Here is a 24,643-nt window from a genome sequence, read left to right as displayed (position 1 = left end):
AAATTTCGAAACTTTGGAATATATTCAAATTTTAGACGAAGCAAGTAAAGTCGATGTCATAAGCTCATTATGCATTCGGTACTAAAACGGTAAATGTCAGAATACAATTTTTACTGCTTAATAATGGAGTCATTTTGACGGTTTTAGGGAGACGGATAAGCCCGTTGTGGAGTAATTTTCGGTGTCAGCGTTTACGGCTAGGGCACGATACTGTTAACAGTTTTACGCACTGCTGATCAAATCCGCTAACGCTTAATAAAACCGCACCTCGAAAAGGTTTCACATGGTTGATGGGCTATGCCGACGTTATGTTTTCCCCCGTTGCGTATCAGAGTTGAAAAAACACTCCGTCCATTAGCGAGACAGGGTGGAACCGTTTGCACGGGATTAATTGTAAATCAATTTGGGCTTGAATTTAATTTTCTAATACATCGTAGAAAAATCTATATCGGTATAAGAAGAAGAACATGCTGTCACTGACGATTCGGGATATGGATCTTTCGACAAAGACGAGTCTTTTGATTACCGGCATTGTCGACCTGATAAAGTTAAATGTCGCTGTCATGTGCTCCATTCAGACTACCTTCGCCATCCGAATACTTCAAATCAGAACTCGACCAACTCGAGTTTATCGAATTGCCAGTGACAATAATGCATTGATGACTCGAAACAGAACGCGCGAAAAACGAAGTTGCAAACAAATTCGGTTGATTACAATTACTATTGTCGTTCGTTTATCGGGAGGATGGCCGAGCCGAGGATCACGGTCGTATCGGTGAATGTTAAATATTTTTAGCTGACCTTTTTAAATTTCGTTTCGGAAATTCTATTTATTAAAATGATTGTTCTTTTTCAGTCGACGAGTGGCACGGCGAGACGCTGGAAATGTCGCGAATCTCCAGACTCGACATGGGAACGTACCTCTGCCTTGCCAGTAATGGCATTCCTCCTGGTGTCAGCAAGCAAATCAAAGTGTCGGTCGACTGTGAGTACTCAACAATTGTATAAATATTAATAAGCCTTCCCAAAAACGATTTACATCGGTCACATTCGAGCGTGCTGAAATTTGCAAGTGCACGAGGCATCGATGCCATCGCACATGATGGTGATTACAAGTTACATGTTAATTATAAGCATACCGTCGGTACATGTCCAATTAATTTACTGGAGTACATGTAAAGTAACACAGAAAAAAATATGAAACGGTCTTGTTTAAAACTAATAATAATTCTCCAATTTCAAAAGTCACTTCTAAGACAGTACGTTTTTGTGGGAATAAATTGGCCGGTTTTATCGCGTTAATAAATAATCTCGTATTAAATATCCGTATTCACGTCGATATACAAAATATTTCCTAAATACGGTAGGACGCCGTTGAAGGTTCTATTATTAATTTGGCCTGTTACGATCTATCCGCCGTCTAATTAGCGCAAGTGACCGATGTAACTCGATTTCCCGTTCGCAACTCACCGGGATGTCACTTATTGTTAGTCTCACTTACACCGAGAAATAAGTACGTGTAGAGATGCTGGCATCGACCTCATCGAGGGTGCTGAGCAGACGGATTAATTACTCATTCGGATGCATAATGGGGTGCACATAAAGTCCACTCGCGAATATAAAAGAAACCCGCTGCTATGCGTGCCTATTAACCGGCATTTATCATTTACGACTCATCTGGATATCTCTATTGTTAAGTGAAACAATCCGCGTGGAGAAACTGGAAAACGGACGTTCCGTGACTTTAGTTCCACGAACTCCGCCATAAATGCATATTCGTTACCCATTTGGATTAAAGTACGGTAACTGTATAAATGGATATACCCTTAATAACGCGAATGTGCCGGGAAACCGACTTGCGAATATCGTGGAAACGCCCGGGACGTCCCTTCTAGATTCAAACTTCCTGCGAACGTAACAAGGATATGGTGCGCTGGAGTGGAGAACAATAGGTGACATTAAATAAATTCGTTCCGAGTTTGAAATGATGTATTTGGAACGTTTTACAGAAAAGTTTAACCAGTTAGCTATTTTTGACGAGTATACTCGTCGTGAAGACCCGCACTGACGAAAATCGATGGAAATTTACATACAATTTTGCATACTTCATAACTTAGGTTTCACATAGAAAATCGTAAAATGGAAGGATTACAAATTATAAGATGTATAAATACACCTAACATTGTATGTTTACCTTATTGGTGCATTATCTCTTGAATTTAATGTAATGTTACATTATAATTATCTATAAATTAACTCAGATGCTGAATGTGATATTATAGAGACAATGTAATTTTACTGAGATTTATCGTGGTATCAAAATAATCAATGACTGACAAGGAAGGTATCCCAGGTCGATCTCTCCGATTGGATTTATTTTATATGTTATAGTAGATTAAAAACTAAGCGTCACGTATTTTTTTTTATCTGCTTAAACACCTTAAGGGGGTGAAACCACCATCCAAAGTAAGGCCTGTGAGGGGTGGCTCACCCCTTAATTTTGTTTTTTTCATTGAGAAAATTATATTTTTCATTTCTTGTTACGAGAAAGCTTTTCCAGGTGGATTGGTTAAAAAATATTATGTTCTTGTGAGTGAAACTGTCAAATCGCCCCTTGACATGCCTTACTTTGGATGGTGGTTTCACCCCCTTAAAGTGTTTATTGGCAGATAAAAAAAAATACGTGTCGCTTAGTTTTTAATCTACTATAACATATTATATAGGAAATCAAACCGGAGAGGTCGACCTGGGATACCTTCCTTGTATGTAAATTTACATGGACATTTTTATCAGTGCACGTTTCAAATAGGTCGCAACAGCTGACTCGTTAAAGGACTCGATTTGAAGACTGGGACTAATCTGAATAATAATTTAAATCACGTTAAACGGCCGACTCGAAGTCGAGTTTATCGATTCTTACTCCACCTTAACGAGGGTGCGTTCTCGCGACGATGATAACCCGCCGATCCGCGGTCGATGCTCATCCCGATCCACGGGGGCGAGTAGAAATCGGATTTTCGCATTAATTTCGCGCAACAGTGGAGGCGTCTCGCATGACAAATGAAATTCGAGGTATGAATGGTGCTCAGGGGTGGTGACTGCACGAGGGACGGAGGTAAGGGGTCGAGGTACACACAATTTAATAATGGAGAAAGATGCCCGCCGACAAAGCAGGATTTCTCTCCCCCCTTTCACTCTCGCACCTGCCTTTATCCACTTTCCTAGCGGATGCGATCTCGGCAAAGAAGAGACATCGCGAGAGTCGGTCGGCAAAGGTGGCTGATAGAAAGCACAGAAAGCGCGTAACACCTCTCACAAGGTGTGACCGCGAAACAAAGACAACGCATGGTTATCATGGTTTTTTTGTAATATTGGGATAGCAGACCGTGGAAGAGCACGAGAGCTGAAGATCTTAAATTTGAGGTCGAAGGTGACGAGCAAACGTAAGATCGGAACCAGGACTATGCTAATCATAATCTTAGATTTATATTAATGATCAGGTGTTGGGCTTGGTCTTGTATGTAGGATAAAATGTATTAAGAGTAAAAGGCCAAGACCAAGTCCGATTTTGCTCATCATCACTACCAGGTCCGATGTCCCGAGTTCTAAATTGCAAATCTGGAGCCCTGGGTTTAGAGTCCCAGCTCCAAAGTCTCGGAGTCAATGTACCCACTACCCTTTTCTCTTTTGTCCCTATCCTTATCCGCTTCCCTCGCAAATGAGATTTCGGTAAAAAGACTCCGCGAGAGTCGTTTGCTAAAGATGGAGAATGTCATGTTCTTATCGCGTTGTAACACTTTGATGGTCTCTGGTCCCAAATCCAATATCTCAAATTCGAGGTCGCAGGTCCGAGGTCCTAAATGCGAAATCCCAAATCCCAAGTCCGAGGTCCCGGATCTGATGTCTCAAGTTTGAGGCTATAAATCGGAGGGCCGAGATACCATGTCCCAAGTTCGAGGTCGCAAGTCCGAGATATCAGATCCGAAGTCTCGAGCTGGAGGTCATAGGTCCGAGGTTCCTGATTCGACGTTCCAAGGTTCCGGATCGGATATCCCAATTTCGAAGTCTCAAATCTAGGGTCTCGAGTTTGAGATCGCAAGTCAGAAGGCCCAGATACGAGGATATCGGTCCATGGTCCCAGCATCCCGGTCCTAGGATATCAGAGTACTCTGTCCCAGGCGGAGGTCCTTCCTGCCTCTGGAAGGACAGCTCCTTCCCTCTTCCAGTCCTCCGCCCTTCCCGCGGAGGGCGGCCGGTAATTTCGTCTCGGTGGCTTAACGCCGCCTTTGTCTGCCGTCAATTTGTCCGGCGGTGCTGACGCCTTCCTTTCCCAGAGGCCTGGGTCCTCCCTCAATGGCCGAGCCGCCCTCAAAAGGGCCGATTCCCCGGCGCCGCGGAAGCGCCTCGACGGCCTCCGCTTCCGGCCCCGACGTTACAACGGAACCTCCACCCCGCTTGCCTCCCGGGGGAGGGCTCGCCCGATTAACGCGGTCGCGCTAAGCGGCCGAGTAATGAATTAATTAACGCGAATGCCCCCTACGTGCCGCGATTCGACCCCCGAAGCGGCCGCCGGGGTGCGCTTTTAATTTCTCCTTGCGAGCTCCCGTCCCGTTGCCGGCGCGGATAACGGGGGTGGAGCGGCTTCTTCGCCCCCGCAGGGGTGGGTGTCGACCCTCTCTCTCGCTCCCTTAGGGCGGGAATGCGTCGCGAACGACGTTGTCAGTCGCACGTCCGGATTGCGCCACTCGCTCCTTGCGAAATCAATTAAGGAGTTAACTTTCTTAATGGACGACCCCGGTGCCTCAGGGGTGGGTTTAATCTCTGCTGAATTCGGCTTTTTGCGCCCGATGCAGGTGAGTTGTTCTCGATTCGAGTTAAGCATGGGCTTTTGAATCTTTTCTAGCTGCGCAGGGCATAAACAATCCAAAGAATGGACTTCATGAGTGAGCTTGCGTAGGAACGAATCGCTAACTACTTTCCAAAAATGGATATCATGGATAAATATTTAATTAAATAGGAGCCTTCTGGGGGTTCCCCCCTCCCCTCCAGGGTGAAAAACGGGATACAATTACATTGATTTATATATGTAAAATAATCGACCTTGGCCTATCAAACTTGTTTTACCGAGTATCTTTAGTCGGTATTTAAAAAATTAAGATCGCTAAATATAGCATCATGCTTTGCAGCGCCCAGACGTGTAAGACATGAAACGTGATCTATATAGAAATATAGATAATAAATTAATAAATACATAAAGACATCGATGATCTTTTGCCGAATAACCGGGAGGCGTTAGCCCTGTAGTACTCGACGAAGGTATTACTCTTACCCCCTAACGGCGTTAACCAGCCCTCACGGAATGGCGAACAGTTCCTCGAGTTGAAAACTTACCACCCCAAATGTATGCGGACACGTCCGAATTAAAGATTCCCTAACTCCCGGATAATTTGATTCATGAGCGAGCGAACGTCTCGAAACTCCGGGTTAAAGTAGATTCCACGAGAAGACGCAAACCGAATCACCGGGGGTAAGTTTTCTTAAGAGTTAACGCGGTACGTCCAACCTATCCACAACGAAGGAAATTCGAAACTCGCGGCCCCGTACGATTTTCCAGCTTGCCGCGGATCAGGGAAATGAAAAAAAAGCAAATTTCCCCGAAATTTCCCACGCGCTCGCGACATCCCTATCCCGGCACCGGACGGTTTCCCCGCATCCTCGACCGAAAAGGGCTCCGATTTATCAGGATTCGAGTTGATGCCCATTGAGCCCGGCTCCCGAGGCAAATCTCCCGGATCTCGGGGGTGACTTTATCGTCCCCTGAAGGAGGCGAGAAGAGCCCGCAACTATTCGAGGGTGGGGCCTCCCGGGCGGGCGATAAAGGGCGCGAATCGTCGAATTAAAGCGGATCATTTCGGCGGGCCCTATATTTTCATGTTTTTATGTGTCGCGAAGATTAATTAAACGCGCGGACAGATTACCCCCGACCCCNCGCCGCCCCCGCCCCCCCCGCAACCCTCGCCCGATGACATTACAACTTTACGACCTGAAAAACTGCCTCGGTCGGCGTACGTGGTGGCACGGCAATTATTATAGAGCCCTCGTCAAATACTTCCCTCCGCTCGCTAGCACCCTCGTAAAACATTTTCATTTCCTCTAACGAATTTCCGCACGCGCGCGCCAAACCGCCCTCTAATCAAACGGAAGTCGCTTCGGCCGCCACGCACTTTTATAATGGAATTTTTTAGTCTCGCGTATCACAAAACCCGAAAGCCGCCGTTCGAAACGGAACTTGTTTCGAGGCCGGTCGAAAAATTGAACGTTTCCATTCCGCTCGCCCGGAGAGGGGAATGCTTAATATCGGATAAATGTTGAATCATATCGAAAAAATGCTGCCGTCAGTGGGCCGCGTTTTAACGCCCCGTCAAATGATTTTTTTTTTTTTCGGCTGATTCGGGAAATTCGCTCGCAGGGTAAACGGAAATTTTTCCAGGGATTGAGTAATTTATGTGCACTTACATCCTTCTATCTTTCTAATTGATTAGGTTGATACCTTTCAACGTGAAATATAATTTTGGCGAAATTAGATGGATCGGTGGAATCGGGTAGAAGTGTTTTGTGTATCTTGATTGCGCATTTGATCGATTCGAGATGGATTAGTCGAAGGGGATTTGATCCGGCGAGTGACGTCGGAAATGAAATGCATTCTTTTGGAGAGTAATTCGGGGAAAGTGGACATTTGTTCTGGTAATGAAATTTGAAAAAAAGTGAAGGTACTTGGGTGATCGATACAAACCTCTTATGGTCTTCGCGGACTAATGGCGTATGCGTCGTTGCTGGATTGCACAATCGCAAATTGCTCGGTCGATCGGGTGGCTGAGCTGCCGTTTTGTATGCGGATAATTTTAAACGAAAATTGCCCTTAAACTGGGTATTTACAAAACAACTCATCCCCTTCCTCCAATGAAATGGTTAACCGAATAAGCGCGGCGTGTTACACGGTTCCGTGCGCACGAGTCGTTCCAAATTTCATGAATCGGTGCTCGTGTGTCAAACAAAAGTGAGATCGGTTAACCGAGTTATTTGATTGGTTGAACTTCGTGCTCAAGTGTCATCCAGGAATCGCATGCTCTTTTTGGTTCGAAGCAATTTTTTTTATATATTTCACGTATCTCGTATCCATGCAAAAATTTTGGTCATCAATTGCGGGACACTCGACGAAGTATGACGCTTTATCGCATTTCTGGAATAGTAAGGGCTCAATTAACCTTCCTGTACTCGCGCATTGATCTGTCAAATCGAAGTCGCATAAATATCCTTTTTTTCTCTGACACTAATCGCGCTACACTGAATGAAAAAGTCATTCTGCAGAGAAAAAGAAATTCTTATGTCGAACAGATCTTTACTGGTTACTATCAATAAAATAAGGTAAAACGAATTTATGGCAAATTACGAGCAATACTCAAGTTTCTTAAGCTCAGTTTCACCAAGTCCATTTAACTCGTTACTGTAATATTTCCTGAGCATAAACGTGTTCGAAAGAAATGTTAATTCACTTTACGGAATGAAATACTGAAAAAATTAATAAGATTTGGGTAATAAATTTAAATTTAGTAGGATAACGAGTATATCCGATGTTTTCGTTAAATCTCTGTCAGGTATCGGTAAAGTTGTTATTGCATAAATTTCAACCAATATTTATTTGCCATTAATACTGTTTTACATCACGTACTAGGTTATTTGAGATCGATACAACATTCTGCTGTTCGGATTACTAATGATTCTTGTAAAATCAATTTTATCGGAATCAAGAAATTTATTCAGCAAAAAACATTTAAATGGGTGTAAGTATTTCATTTTGCCTAGATAGTAAATTTTTCGCTCAGTAGCAGCTTAAGTTGTTCGGTAGCCGGATCGAAGTTTAAACAATTATGAGATCCATGTTGTGCAGAGGGCACACATTGAACTTCGGGACATCAATCGTCCCATATATGAGACCGATGGGTGCAAAGGTGTCATTGTTTTGGGATATTTTGTTTTCTATATTTTTGCACAATGCACATGTTTAAAGTTTAACTTATTAAGGCACATTTCAGAGATAATTTTTATTAACATTCGAAAAAGAAATATTTTTTTTACGATTCCGAAGAGCATAGGAACAAGTTGATTTTTCAAACGACCTTAAAAAAAGAGCGTAATCATTAATTAAAATGCGCTTATTACAAGGTTTCCATTTAAAATCATTTTAGTACATTCCCTGTTATCTAATACTAACCGGTTATATTAAATTTTACTAAAGACATAATGGCAATGTTTGGACCAAAGTTGGCCCGTGCGCGGATATACGTGTCACGCAAAACAATGATACAGGGAGGATAATTTTATTCCGAAAGAATAAGAATTAGACAAGTTTCTCTTCATGTCCTAAGAAATTCTGACTGAACCGCAATTTTGCAGAGAAAATCGAAGAAAGTTGGACGATAAAAGCTTTACGTAAGGCGATGGCTTTTTTATTTTACATTTCGGAGTAGATGATTCGAGTTGCGCAATGCAGTATAGAATTTTCCGCCGTGGCCCCTTTCCCCGCGCGGCACTTCGCCACCCTTGATTTTCATTACCCCCGCGAATATCGCAAGGCCGTCTCCGTTTCCGTCTTTGTTTCTTCTGAAAATTCCTGCCGCAACTCCGCCATATTCCCTGGCGCCGGCCCTCCCGCCACCTCGGAGCCTGCAGAATACCCGGGGAAGAGCTCCTCTGAATTCTTCCCGCGAATTCCCAGCAGCGGAAGTCACGTGGTCGGTGGCAGCCGGGAATATTTTCTTTGGGGCACGTCGCGGGGGTCCCGCGGGGGCGAAAAGGGAAAAACTAAGAAAGAAAGAAACTGGAGAAGCTACAAGCTACCGACAAACGTTCCTTCGGGAAGATTAACAAAAAGACCGGGTCTCGAGGCCTCTCGGCCCTCCGATGGCCCCTCACCCCCGCCGGCCAGTCGGACGCTTCGCGGGGGGTCGCGCCGACTCCGAGCTAGACTCGGCAATTTCGCCCCCGAGTTTGCAAGTGGCTTAATTTTTGCCGTAACACGCCTGTCGACGCTAGGGCTGGCGCGAGCCCGGCCCCGAGGAGATACGGCACGGATTTTTCTCGTTGCTGATTTTAATAACAGATTGCCGGTGAGCCCGGCTCGCTCGCAGCCGAAGAAGAGGGGCGGAAAAGGGAGGAAACGCGCGACCTCCTCCGCGGGGTTGAGTCACTGCCTATACGTGACTCCCCAGGTTCCAGGACGCTTCGGGCACTTCGGGCACTTCGGGCACTTCGGCCCAACCCTGAGGTCCCAGCCCCGCATTCTGGCACTGCATTCCCCGTCTTCCGTTTCGCCCCGGCCCGATACGACGAGGCGTTCGAATAAATTAAAACGATTCCCACCTTTGCCGGGGTGCCTCGTTCTTCTTTCCTCGCCGAGTCTCGCGAGCAATATCGCCGACCCCGGGCTCGGGTGACAACGGGCGAAACGCACCCCCGCCGCAGCCCCGGCACGTGTCGCCGCGCCGCTTTGCGCGAAGCCGTGGCACCCCTTCCCGAAACCACTCGCCGCAATCGATGCGATTCGGTTTTCCGGCCCAAGCTGACCCCACCGGGGGCGGATTAACCCTTTGAGCGGAACGAAAGTGCGTTTGCGTCTTACCTCTGCGACCCCTCCCGCGAAAACCTCTTGGAGGAACGGGGAGGGCGGAAAAGGACTCCGACTCGGCAGCGACGCATTCACGTCGTGGAACTTGATGGCCAACGGATTGGATTAAAGAAATATGAATATAAGTACAGAAATGCAAGGTTCGACTATTCCTTTGTAGTTGATACCCCTCTATTTGACGACGATACATACAAATGAAAACCACCGTGTGTTAGGAGTTCCTTCGCTTAGGTACTTATTCTCCGTCTGTCTTCAAATACATTGATTTCATCAAACAAACCCATTTCCCTTCTCCTTTTATACTTCTTTCCCTCGTATTTCTTTGCTGTATTTTAATTCACATCAATATTAATTACATACAAATATTTTCGGCGATAGTGCCGTCTACGCGTTGTATTACCATGGACCCGGATAATCCCGTAGGCGATGAACGATATGAAATTGGAGGAAGGCGCGAACGTCAAAGTCACTCATCCCTGATATCCAGAAATCCCGCGTCGTCAACCCTCGTTTCGGCGAACCAGCTTTATAATATCCATCCCCATTAGGCATTTTCACGCGCAGCCTGTCTGACCCCCACGTATCGGTAGTAAGTAAAGCACCGGTGCGCCAAGGATCGGCCGGTATATCGGTATCGGAGTCACGTATCCGGAAAGGGGAGCAGGCCGGGCATTATCCGCCTTCAGGGGCGGGCGTTTATTTAAATTTAAGGCAGCGGATCGATCTCTTCGGGGTTCCCTCGTCCTCTAATTCAGAGCTTGGGGCGATCGTCTCCTCTCGGCACGTTCCCCGAAAAACTCATTAACGCGATCCCGCTCGTCCTTCGAGAACGCAATCCCGAGCCAGGACACTTTTCCAGGATCCAGGAGAAATATTCTCGTGGGATCGTCGCGAGGGGTTAGGATGGGGGGAGGGAACGGAGACCAGGGAGAACGGCAAGGGCGAAGCTGTCTCGCAAGTGCCATCCTACGGTGTATTCCGTGCAAACGTATCTCCTCGCGCGTATTCCTCGCGCATACTCGCGGAAAGTTCGCGACCTCACAATTAACCTCGGCGATACCGGGTCCCGACTTTGGCAAAGGCTAACTTTGCCGAGGAAACTCACAATTAGGCGGTGTCACCAGTCGGTCGTGTCGGGAGCCTCGTGTCGTGAATTCGAACCGCCTCGACCTACCCCAAGGGGTGCCACTTCATGCGAGCCCGAGCAATCAACCCTCCTCGCGCATCGACGGGATAAATATATTTAATTAAACTTGCTTAATCAGCGGCCCCGATGAAAATCCTTCGGCGTACCTTTAGGGATCTTCGGGAGTATTTTGAGAAATCATTGCAAATGATTCCGATCGATCGGTCGAGTTCGGTGAAGCCATTGTTGCGATCTCATTCACGCTGAACGCGTTGATGTGGAATTTAAGTGGTATTTCCTCCCTAGAGCACGTTATGTCATAGTTACGTACCTGAAATAAATTTTGTGACGTATGGGATATCGAATTATTCGTTTCGAGGAAATTCACAATTAGGCGGTGTCAGCAGTCAGTCGTGTCGGGAGCCTCGTGTCGTGAATTCGAACCGCCTCGACCTACCCCAAGGGGTGCCACTTCGTGCGAGCCCGAGCAATCAACCCTCCTCGCGCATCGACGGGATAAATATATTTAATTAAACTTGCTTAATCAGCGGCCCCGATGAAAATTCTTCGGCATACCTTTAGGGATCTTCGGGAGTATTTTCAGAAATCATTGCAAATGATTCCGATCGATTGGTCGAATTCGGTGAAGCCATTGTTGCGATCCCTTTCACGTTGAACGCGTTGATGTGGAATTTAAGTAGTATTTCCTCCCCAGAGCACGTTATGTCATAGTTAGGTAACTGAAATAAATTTTGTGACGTATGGGATATCGAATTATTCCCGTTTCGTAACGTCGTTATAAATCTTTTAGCAGTTCGGTTGTATGTTATTAGCGTAACACGTTCTTTGGTGCCGGTATGTTATGTGCATGTTACATTATTCGATTTGTAATGATGTTTCGTAACGGCGGAGGAAATAGTAATATAAATGTTACGTACATGTAACATGTATGTTATAATAAGGGGATATGAAAATGGCGACCGAGGAGTCTCATTTGTGAAGCTTTTCTCGAACTAGTTGTATCCAATTGTTGGAAATTCTACCACGTCGATAGGTCCTGACATTCATGAAATTTAAATTTGTTAAATTTATTTCTAAACATTCTTTATTTTTGTATGACAGATGAAATTTCAAGGAGGTCGGTATCTTCCTTATGCCGTTTGCACACGACAGGCAAAACCGGGACCGGCACCGTTTTTTTTTCGATAGTAGTAATGTAAATAAAAGAAAGTTTTTGTTTTTGACAGATTGTCAGAAGTGATTGTTTTTAACAGAAAAGTCGGCGCCGGTTTTTCTGGTACGTATGCAAACGGCCTTAGGGCTTCTATATTCACGTGGAAAAATCTCAAACAATTGGGTACAACCAGTTCGAAGGAAAGTTTCATAAACGATTGACCTCCCAAACGTCACTTTCGTGTCACCTTAAATATTACAAAGAAATTTATATTACAGAACTATGTTTAATAGATATGCTCTAACATAAATGATTGCAGCGGAATGGAGGTAGGGGTTGTTAGGTGTTAACGAAAACCGAAAATCTATAAATTTGATTAATCCGAATCCATCGACAAAATTTCCTGGGGTCGATAATCGTTCAACTGCACGGCGTTTCCGCTTACATTTTCTGAAATAAGGGAAACGAGGGAAACGCCGTTGGCATCCCCCCGAGGTTGTACCACTCGGCATATTATACACCCCAGTCGGGGTGGGAAGTGCGAATGGAAAGGCGTCTTTGGCGACTCTAAATTTTCTTTCCCGGCCGAAAAGAGCGTTAATACCTTGCGCGCTTTCCCCGGGGGTAGGGGCCGTCACCGCGGTTATGAAACTTTCATAAACGAGTGTCGACGCTTTATGGGAAAATATTGGTTCGCATTTACCTCCCCGACGGAGCCTCCCCTGGCAAACCCGGCTCCGTGTGTAAGTGCGGGTGAAACGCGCTTTTCGACGGTACCAAACGCACACGACGAATTTACCGCGCGGCGAGATTATTTTCGTCCGCAGCGCGGAAACCCTTGCGGTCTGCCGGTAGGATGGACCGAACCAATAGCTAGCCTCTTTGTCGACCTGAAGCGGTGTTTTCTCTATACTTTGACCTGGATTAAATGGTGATGAAATTCGCTAACGTTGGCCGTCCGATCCCGACCACACGGACTGACAAATGAGCCCCGGTAATCGGAAAACTGATGCCGAATAACCGTGTCGGTCGATTCGCCAATCGTTTGATGACCAAATGGACCCCTGATTCATCCGGCAGGGTAATGTGCATCGAGTCACTTTGAATTACCACTGAAACTGATGGAGTTGCTGCGTATAAGAATTGCTTTCTAGAGGTTATTCCCTGATTCTGCTTTTTTTTTTTCTTTTATTCAACGAGGTGTACCTACGGCCACTTCAATCAAGTTCGACATTATTTCTGTAGTTTGCGGAATTTAACCCTTTGCGGTCGTATGTCTACTCTCAGCCGCCAAAATTCTCTCGATCTTGGGAAAATGCGACCGCAAAGGGTTAAATATATATACATATTACGCTCGTTACTGGTGAAGGTGTTCAAAAAGATGGGGTTACTAGATAAAGTGACTATTATAAGTTGGGAAACGGAGGGCGACGACTTAAGAGATCATTAAATTCCATCGAGGTAAATTGCATCCCCCATTTTTGGAGGCGCAGTTGAACCGCGGAACACTGTCGTTCGAGGACTTCATTCCCCCGGAGGAAATATTTTTTCCTAGCCCTCGGTTGAGGGAGGAAACGAGCATATAGACGGAAGACGAATCCAGAAACGAGAGTCAAAAAGCTGGATCCACGACAAAGAGGGGCTCGCGGACGACGGATGAGTTTGCATACGCGGAAGGACAATCGCATTTAATGCGAATTTAAAGAATGGGGATGGAAGGGACAGACGGGGTAGGGGGCGGGAACGAAACGCGGAGTTCGAGAGATACCCCCGTAGTGTAGAATCCCCGGGGGTTGAATTAATGGCACTGAAAGCTACTTATGTTCTCGCTCCCGCTCCTTTCTTCGACGGTAAGACCCGCTCCCTTGCGCTCGGAAACGCACCCTTTCCGTAGGGGTTGCAACCCGTTGCGATCGCGGAACACACGATTGCCAGCCCGCCAAGAATCGTTCGACCCTTTCGGGCAGGGCTCGCGATTTGCACCCTCGTGAGTACCTCCTCGCCCCCTGCGTGTGTAAGTACGTACGTAGGTACGCGCGCCAATTACGCGGGCCGAGCATCCCCTCGTGAGCGGAAAGTTCCGCGCCGGCGCGGCCGTGGCGGAAGCTTTGTTTTTCCCTTTTAAATGCGGCCGCCCGACGACGCGTATGAATTCCGAGGGGCGTTGCATTTTTATGAGCTCGCGTACACCGCGAATTAGCCGACCTCGCCGCGAGAAAACCACCCCCGCCGAGCCTCCCCCTAATTCCGCGGGCGTACCATTGGGATCTTTGGTATCACCTTTACATAATGTCCGACATTTTCTACTCCGCAAAAAGAAGCTCGGTCCGGGGAGACCGGAAGGGGATTCGCTAAAATGGGGCGAAACGCTCGGATCTCTCGAGTAGGCACGTGAATAGCTTTATTAATATTGAGATCATTGGTGGGAGAGATTATTAGTTTACCGAGCTAGGTCTACGCGCTCGCGACTAATTTGAATGTTATAATATTGGAACATTCGCCATTATGAAAGAACCTCGCACAAAATACATCGAAGAAACGTCTCGATGGATTTTTTTTCGTTTCGAAATATTTTGTAGATTGCGATCTCCGGATCGGAAATAATTCCAATGGCGAATATTCTAAAAATGAGTAGTTTTTCGTCTGTATCGTGTCAAAGCTCGAAGACTGTTTGCCGCTAAACGTTGCACGTTTCAAGATGAAGGGTTGCAAAGTACCAAGTTTTCTCCCAGGTTTACGTCGAAAATTATCATTCTGCAAGGCCTGAACAGTTATGACACAATGGATCCGTGCGAAGATTTATTGGTACCCGACTTTTTGGCACGGTTCCCGAGTATTAGTCGGTTTCGAAATACTTTCGTAAAAACGATGTCACTTCAAAATGCAAGAAGAATCATCTCCTCTTTTCTACGGATAGGTACTCCGTTCAGCACCTGAATGTCTGGTGTTTTCATACATTACAGGCTGTGACATTCTGATTTGAGGGTATCATTGACGACCTTGTAGAACGTAATCTTGGCGGAAAACTATGTATTTTCCAATCATTCAACGTGAAACGCGCAATCCCAAGCGTGGCATCGAACAGTTCTCCAATGTCGATTGAGCTCCTCGAAAAGCGTCATCTGACATGATACAGACATAAACTGTTCATTTTCCGACTTTTTACTCTTCTGATTTTCTGATTCGAATATGACAAGCTACAAAATATTTCATCCAGGCCTTTTTTTAATATGTTTTGTGCGGGGTCCTTTACGTGTCTGCCTGGGGAAGACGGTCGATGTCTCCTAAACGTTTAGGTTCTCTCTTCCGTGTTGTTCCATAAATTTTGGAAAAGGATTATTATATCGCCACTGATAGAAGAACGACCCCGAGTAGTCGTTTTATCATTTTCTCGGTGAAAGCATTTGGATTTAGTCGGGTAGATTAAGAGCGTAAATCTTTTCGTCCGGGCAGCCCCGTGACACATCCGAGGGGTAGATCGTCGTTGGGTATTCCGAGGTTCGCTCGGCGTCCAGGGCGACAGATCGCGTTAACGACCCTTGTTCCACCCTTGGCTTTCCACGGCATAATAGCGGAAGGGTCGGTCGGCAGAAAAGAGCGGCCCAAGGAAGTCGGAGACAAAAGAAGCGGGCGGAGACCGAGCGAGAAAATCAATTTTAATAGTCCGCGGGGTGGCTACTACCCCCGTTGCGGTGGTCATCGGCGCCAACCCCTAAGCCGACGAGCCGGCGATATCTTACGGGCCGGTAACCAACAGTCCCATAAAAACCGCCGACCTCGTCACCTCCTCCCAGGGTTTCTCGCGTCTTCTTCTCGTCCCACCTGACCGTCCCCGAGCGGGAAGAGTGCCGGGAACGACTATCCGGATTGAAGCGGACGTTTCGGAAAATGCCGGGAAATTGGACCACGGAAAGGCAACGAATACGCCCTGGCCCCCTGTAAGCCAAAATAGGGAATCGGGAAAATGCGAAAAGCCCATCGAACCGGTCACAGAATCGACAATGCGGCGCGGACGGTGAGGGGGGTGGAAATTAAAGGGAACGAGAATCCGAAGAGGGAGCGGAAAAAGGAAAGCGGGAACTGCGGAACGAGCGGGACACGTTTCTCATAAATTATGACGACTCGTCAGCAGGGATCCTGGGGAATTTCAGCTGGGAAATCCTGAGAGCGGCTCTGCAGGAACGTCCCCTTTCCGGAGTATCTCCGTCGGAGGAATGTGTTAGGGTGAAATCTAAAGATTTTTCGTGAATTGGTGCAACTCTTTCTTCTAAATTAGTATTCCTTATACCGAGGACCATTGGTGTTCGGGTGGAAAAATCGCGTGGCGATTATGGATCTGTTAGGTTGAGGAATAAGTTCCCGCCGTTTTAATTACATTACTTTGCATTGAAAACGGCAGGAACTTATTCCTCATCCTAATAATCTCGAAATTAAGTTGAAAAGGGACCTGGCACCTCATAAAAAGGAATAAAAGTCCACTTTACAATTTTTTAGGATTTTGCTTTGCTATGGGGATGACAAGAGTTAGTTGCTGTCACGAGCATGAGTTAAAGTGTAGCTACTATTAAATAACTTTATTGGACCGTGAAAGGGCACGTCTATCATTTTCAGTTCTTGTATCCTTACCTGAATAAATTTTTGTCAACCATAAAGTTTCGCATGGTTATCAGGGAAAGGTTATATCAATCAGGTCGGGGATTATGGAGAAATGTACAAAGGTCCATCTTCCGGTAAAATAAAAGGATACTCGTTCGACCAATCCTTTGACCAGTCCTTTCGACTGTAATGCTTTTAACCCTATAATTACGAGGCACCATTATGTAGTGGCTTCCGCTTGACCATTGACATTTTTTTTTCCCGAAGCGGTATCATAACGGGTCCCTTCATTCCGATGTTTTCAAAGCGACAAATCAATATCGTCCTCATATAAAATATTAGTCCTCCGCGGCCCAGCTATCTATTCAGACGATATAGCTCCAAGACCAACTCCATACCTAAAGGATTAATTCAACGTATATTTATTCATATCCCCCAAATCGAGGAAATCGTTTATTACGCCCTGACTGTTCTAGCCGAAAACAAGGAGCACTGGACGAAACCAGGTTAGTCAGCGCAGTCTAGACCTAGACCACGTGAAGCGATACATTTGATCGGATCATCGGATCATCTATTTAGAGCCCGATTCGAGAATAGACGGTCTCATCGGCATCGGACCAGTATCCTAAAACGACTCCACCCAGGTGATGCCGGTAAAGTCGAGCAAACTGAGAGAGTCGGAGGAACGGTGCCCGAAGAGCAGGGAAGGAAAGGAAGCGGGAGACCGCGAGGGGGATAAATAAAAAATTGACGCGTGTCCCACAAATGACGACGGGCCGTTGACGAGACCCTTGGGACGTTCCAGGTTGACGGGCCCAAGCCGGGTTTCCAGGGGCGCGCGCCCCGTTCGTGGATTATTCCGCGTGCGCCGGTGCGCACCCCCGAAAGGGGTGAGAAGAGCAGGCTGGAGAGGCTCACTCGGCCATGTTTATACGCGCGTCGGCAGTACGCGACGGCACATGGGGTAGACGTGTCGCGTGACGTATCGCCAGGGGAGTGTATTGTAACCGTGGCGTTACACGGGGGCGGCACGCCGCCCGGACACCCGGGGGTACCCTGGTCTACCCGTAATAATCATGTCATAACACAATCCACGCTTTCCGCAGGGCCTACCCCGCCGCACCGTAATTATATCGCGGCTCGTACGGTACGCCAAAATCGCGGCGATGCTCCCGAAACGCCGACACGCCCCCGCCAAGGGGTTGCCGCCACCCGGGAGGGTGTACCGGGTGGCCAGCGCGGGGCACCGGCGTCCCGGAGGAAAGTCCGCACCAACGTTCGAGTTAAAATCCTTAATTAAGGATTTTAACGCCGGATTAGAGTTAATTACCGAAATTTGGGGGCACTGGAGAAAACATCTAACTGTAGTTACCGAAAACACTTATGTCGATCGATAGTAGTTGATGAAACAATTGTTTATGGCTCCAGAACTATTTGCGATATCACGGTAGGAAAATAACTTAGTAATAGAAACCATAAGATACGTACCTTATGAATTATGGTATCAAGTACCATGGTTGTTTTACTATAAAGGTAATGTTTCGAAAACTTTTTTATACCAGTGTTATGAAGTAAACTTTTTATTTAATAGAACCTTACCATTGCAGGTTGGTCATATCAACTGCCAGTTTGTACGGACCGTTATCGAAGTCTTTATTCGCGTTAGTTTCGACAGGACCGATAGATGGCGAGGCTTTCTCGCAGGGGATGCCGATAGTTCGTTTCTATAAGACCTGTTACCGTTTTTTATATTTAAATCGTAATACCCTTTTGCTTCATTATGGTAAATGCCGACACTTCAGCTTCATGTGAAGAAGATCACTCTACCGGTAACGTCCATTATCCTAAAATTTTGTTATCGTTCCTAGAAAACCAAAAAATTGTTCATTTGACTACTTCCAAAAAGTAAAAAAAAATATAGTAACTTACTATATTTTGTAGTTCAGAAAATAAGTTAATTTTAATAAATTTATCCGTCGATGTAACAATTAAATTTAAGTATAACGCATTAAAGTTTTGTTTTCTTCCAACTTTGTATACTTTTTTTTTCTGGTGTAACCATAGAGTATGATTATTATATGGATACCCAAATACTTGGTCAACGTGTCAAAGTTCTTTGGTGATAGTTTTTGGTCATCTACGTTAAATATTAAGATAGCTAAATATCAAATATTTAGTTTATTGACTGCAATATTTTTCAAATTAAAAAAGCGATTTAACCCAAGCACTTTAGTTAATCGAAGCAAACGAATCTGATCAAGTGGACCAGAATCTGTTGCACACAATTAAAACGTTTCCTGATATGTACCAAATGCGGTTAATCAAACGATTTTATTCAATGAACCAAATGTTTTCTGCGTGCGAGATATGTTTTCGTACCGAAATGTATCAAACGCGCGTTATTCGTTTATTTGAGTCGTTTTACTCGCCATCGACTCGATTCAATACGGCCAATTTTTGCGGATGCAATTATTGCATAGACATTTTGATATAGATTGCTAACCCAACGGGGGAAATGCGTATCGCAATTAGAAAGAGAAAAATGATCGCATAGATATTTTGATATGGATTGCTAACCCAACGGAGGAAATGCGTATCGCAATTAGAAAGAGAAAAATAATCGCATAGATATTTTGATATGGATTGCTAATCCAATGGGGGAAACGCGTATCGCAATTACAAGGAGATAGATTATCGCATAAACATTTTGATATGGATTGCTAACCCAATGTGGGAAACGCGTATCGCAATTAGAAAGCGAAAGATTATCGCATAGATATTTTGATATGGATTGCTAATCCAATGGGGGAAACACGTATCGCAATTAGAAAGAGAAAGAAGATTATCGCATAGACATTTTAACATGGATTGCTAATCCAATGTGGGAAACGCGTATCGTAATCAGAAAGAGAAAGAAGATTATTGCATAGACATTTTAACATGGATTGCTAATCCAATGGGAGAAACGCACATCGCAATTAGAAAGAGAAAGAAGATTATCGCATAGACATTTTAACATGGATTGCTAATCCAATGGGGGAAACGTATATCGCAATTAGAAAGAGAAAGAAGATTATCGCATAGACATTTCGACATGGATTACTAATCCAATGGGGGAAACGCGTATCGCAATTAAAAAGAGAAAGAAGAACGTGGAGATCAACCATTCAGTTTCTGTTCGAAGGTGATTGCTGGAAAACGTTTTTGACCGACGATACTCCGAACTGTCACCGATAGTATCTAGTTATTTATCCGTCATCTTTACAGATTTAAAATATATAGCCTTATGATGTTTCGAAAATGTTTTCCTAGCATTGAATTACATTTCTTACAATTTACAACCTTGTCACTTTAATATTACTTATTTTGTGACTCATTGCCGTAAACAATTGCAAGATACATTTTTTTATATTCACACCGCGCGCGGCCCACAACTCTTAAACGACAGTCCAAACACCTTAAGGTGAAGTGAAACTTCCTTCAAATCAGTCGATTCGAATACAATACTTTTTTTAAGGGTATTAGACCAAACTGTCCGAAATTTTGACACATGACTCGTGATCATCTAAGAATTGTCCTGACACATTCCAAATTTGGATTTTTCAAAAAAATTCTTTAACTCAGCCCACACCAGAACCAAAATGGCGTCGAGCATATTTCGAGCAATATGCAATTATCAAAGGCTCTGATATGAGAATCGAAAGGATCTGGACAATTTTACGACAATTTAGAACACTCTGATAATCGATAAACTCGCATTTGAATGGGATAAAGGCAAAAAAAGTGTCTTATGCGCTTCTATGCTAAGACGATGGGAATACGAGGTCTCGGAGTGAAAATTTAGTTGACCTGAAAATCACAGATGGTGCAGGGGGTCCCTCTGCAGTCAACTGGTACCCTAGAAAGCATGAATCCAGAGGATTTCTGGATTTTTACTTGGATTTCTTAATAATTATTGTACGAAAACGACAGGTGGAGTATGCCATTTAGTACAATACCCAATATAATTCGACCCAGCTGTCGATATAAAAACGAACGTTGACAACGTAGGTATTTAGAAAAATCTTCTTTATCGACGTCGATCAAGTTCCTCGACGTGTTTCACTTCACCTTAAATAAATCTGAACGAATGTTTCGCCCAGTCGTCCCGTTTGAAAATGCAGGTACTTTTTCCAGTTCCACGAAACTCATTTCCGGGGCGATTTAATGCGACCGAACGAGACACAAGCTCTCGTATAATACGAGGATGCAGCCGCGCAATTATTAATATTAAACGGAACGTCCGCGAAATTCCCACGATTCCGTCGCTCCCGAGACGGGGAGGCAAATGGAAAGCCGAGATTCCTTGAAATCTCTTGACTTTCGGCGTCCCGCGGCGTCTCGTGGCCCCGAAAGGGCGTCGCGGCGCCTCCCCGAGCTTGCTCGATACCGAGCGCGGGGCCCAAGAGCCAGGCACCGTTCCTTAACCGAGGAGAATTTCCGTTTCCGCGATTCCCCTCTGTTTTCCGGAATTTCTTCTCGCCCTCGCGTCCGCGGACGGAGTAATCGTTAAGAGGCCACCTACGCCGACGGAATCGCAAGTTCGTTACGGCATTTCGTGCCGTGCCGCGATGCCCGGTGTACATTGTGTGCTCGTCCTTCCTCTCTTCCCTTTTCTTTTGCCTCTTCTCCTCCGACCGTTCCTCCGTATTAAGCTTGGCTGGTTGAATGCTGAAATGAGATGCAAATACTTTTCGCGGTACGCCGTTTATACGATAAATTGGCCACTCGTTTGGGCGAGCCGCTCTGATTGCAAATGGGCTAACCTAGGAAGGATCGGGGTAGGTCGGGGTGGACTCGCGGCCGTCCTGGGACGTTTTACCCGCCGTTTCGGCAATGACGGGTAGTTTTACGCGGCCTGTCCCTCGTTGTACCGAAATTCACCTCGATTAGGGAAATTATTCGCACAAGGATATCATCCCCGGCCGCGTGACGCGCGCGGGCTATTCGCCCCAAACGCAGTTACGAAGTCGTTACATACCGCGCCGAAATTCATCTCTTTCCCCCAATGACGTAATGATTCCGACAGTTTCATTACGTAAACGGGTATTACCCCGCCAACGGAATTGCAATTGCGAGCCTCGTCGTTGTCTACCTGTACGCGCCAGGAGACTTGATCGCGGTTCGAGCTTATTTGCGTTAAAAATGTGCTCGCTGAATCGAGTTGACATCCTTTCGACAATTTGTCGCCCCGCGATATGCTCGGGAAGATATTAGGTTGCTTAATGTCTTGCGTCCCTGACGACAGGATTTTAAAATTCATTTTTATTTATCGAATTGCACCTTTGGTCGACATATTCTTCATTTCTAGGATCGGTGTCCATGTATCGGGCAACTTTCCGATACCTTTGCACGAGTTTTTGCCAAGTTTTAGAAATGAAAACGTAACGTGTCTCAAGACTTCTCAGCCAACTCGATACGAATTCTATATACCCTTCGTTCGTACATAAAAATTATCGGTTTCGTGATCCAATTTGTCGCCCCGCGATATGCTCGGGAATATATTAGGTTGCTTAATGTCTTGCGTCCCTGACGACACGGTTTTAAAATTCATTTTTATTTATCGAATTGCACCTTTGGTAAATATATTCTTCATTTCTAGGATCGGTGCCCATCTATCGGGCAACTTTCCGATACCTTTGCACGAGTTTTTGTCAAGTTTTAGAAATGAAAACGTAACGTGTCTCAAGACTTCTCAGCCAACTCGATACGAATTCTACATACCCTTCGTTCGTGCATAAAAATTATCGGTTTCGTGATCCGTAGGATCATGAGACCCCGACCTTAGGCAATTAATTTTGTAGATTCATCAGTGATTTGTCATTTTAAAGTTGCCCTTGGAATGAACCCCCTCACGAGATCCTTCAAGTGTTCTTATTTACATCGGTTTACGCATCTCACAAGATGCGTCTTTCCTTTGCGGGATTCTTCGCTCCACGTCCCCTCTCTATTTCTCTTCCGATCGCATCTTTAAGATATCAAATTCTCGCTATTTCCATTTTCATTCGACGTCAACTTTTCAGACGTTTCCGTGTTCTCCTCCGCTCTTGCGCATTCTGCACCTTCTTTTTCCACATTCGCCGATATTCCAAACCCTACACAAGGCACATCCCGCGTCCCTTCTGCCCCTCGAATCCCTCCCTTATCGATCACGCCTTCCTCCTCGACCTGCGCCCCGCAAGAACCGAAAGTGACATTCGAAATTCCTTTAAGATCACTCTTCGCATCGCGAGCCCGGAGTGTGCGTCGAAAGGCATTAAGCAAGAAGACGGCGGTAAAACCTGGCCGCCTTTGACCGGGGGCGGCCACCGGAGGGGTTGCAGCATCGGATAGTTAGGGGTGTCTCGTCGCTGCTCGCGGCGGAAGCTCCGCGGCCGGAGGGTAGTAGTCCGAGCACGTAACCACGTAGGGCCACGGTGGACCCCTGGGGTACCGTCAGGAATGAATCACCCGGTACGTCGTCCGGAAAAGCGGGCCCCTCCACCCGCCGCCCCTCGAATTCCCCTCGCCGCGGCAATCGTCTTTTTACCCGACGGGGTGCGGCCGGGTGGCCTTGGCCACCCCCGCCGGAACACCGCCGCTCTCGCGTATACCCCTAACTCTGCGGACTTTTTTGTTAATTTCCCGCTGACTGACAGAATAATCTGCGACGAACGGAGAATAATTCCACGGCAGTGTCCGGGAAGGGCGCGGCACCCAGGAAAGAATTCCGCGGGGGGTGGGAATTTCGCGATTCCCCCGAGAGGGCGCGGCGCGCGGAAGTTCCGCGCGGGGATGGGGACGGGGGCGAGAATTCGCGCAAAGTCGCATCTCCTTTTCACCTGGGTACTACCCCGGCATCCAATTTCTCCGCGCCAGTTGCCGTGGAGACCTCTTTTTCGCGGGAGAGCAGGTGAGGGGTGCTCCCACCCCCGTGCGTCCGCCGTATTGCGTGCGACGCCGACAATCCTCTTCGACGACTTCCGCCGAGTTCGCCTTCGACTTCGGGGGGCACGAGCGAGAGAGGGAGGGAGTGGGGGTGCGAAAGGGGCGCCTCGACGTCGACCCCGCCGATCGCGCCGCCACCCCCTTCCTTCTCCTTTCGAGCACCGCGCCCGTCTTTCTCCGCGTTCTTTGCGTATCCGTCGCTGTATCTTCCGTCATTAATATCCCAATGGGATTTCCCGGCGACGTCCTCTTGGAGGGCGAGGTTCGATCCGCATCGCGCTCTGATTTCCCATTCCGGCGGAGGGGGCTAACGGAACGCGAAAGGGGAACGGAGGAGGCAGAGAGAGCGCAACGGTCTCCTTTCAGGGGTGGTGCTTTTCCACCCCCTTGAGGAGCGCGAACAACAATGGCCACCCGGCCACCGGCCACCACAATGGATCTTACGATCGTTTAGCGCGGTTTCCTCCGTTTCACCCTGCGCCCCTTCCCCTCTTCCCCGTTATTATCGGTGATTTTTCATTCCAACTCTCTCGCCGCGATTCCCCTTTATGATTTCGACTGCGTCCTCGCAATCACCCTTGTCAGGCCGCTGCGTGCCCTCGCCCACCCGGCGCTCTCCCCCTGCAACCCTTATTTCTCCTCCCAGTCTCCCCTCCTGCGCCTCTTCTTGTCCTCCGCGCTCCTCGCCACCTCGCCCCCGACTCTCATTTTCAGCCCCAATCTCGAAACAGCCGGCCTCGTCCTCCCCTCGGCCTCGGAGCGCGGCTTCCATAATCCGAGCAAGATGTTACCCTCTCCGCCCCCACTTCGTAACCCCGGCCAGACCTTAACGCGGCACGAAGGGTGCCGACGAAACGAAAGGGAAGTAATTACTAACCGGTGAAATAATCATCGCGACCTCTGCGCGAGGAGCGACTGTTTTATTCATTTGCCCCGAGTCATCCGCCCCCGGGGGTGGAGGCACCCCGCGAGGCATCCTTGACTTAAGGGCCAGCTCTCCATGGGGGATGCTGAATTCCGTCCTCGCGAAGAGGGCATCCGACCACGGAACCCGCTGCAGGAATTTTTTACGTAATCACGCGTCGAACCCAATCTA

At 46.7% G+C, this 24,643-nt stretch overlaps 1 protein-coding gene across 1 annotated transcript in view; it reads left to right on the top strand.

Moving 5' to 3' along the window:
- LOC105704426 (lachesin) overlaps window positions 1-24,643 on the top strand; it is a 125,791-nt gene that overhangs the window by 21,611 nt on the left and 79,537 nt on the right. Inside the window, exon 5 of the mRNA XM_023434939.1 lies at window positions 857-985. Within this exon, the coding sequence (XP_023290707.1) occupies window positions 857-985 (129 nt within the window). The remainder of the gene's footprint in view (window positions 1-856; window positions 986-24,643) is intronic.

The sequence above is a fragment of the Orussus abietinus genome, unplaced genomic scaffold, assembly GCF_000612105.2.
Source record: "Orussus abietinus isolate OABI.00-Male unplaced genomic scaffold, Oabi_2.0 scaffold52, whole genome shotgun sequence".
NCBI classification, from domain to species: Eukaryota; Metazoa; Arthropoda; class Insecta; order Hymenoptera; family Orussidae; genus Orussus; species Orussus abietinus.
The sequence above is the reverse complement of the archived record's forward strand: the minus strand, read 5'-3'. Positions and strand labels throughout refer to the sequence as shown.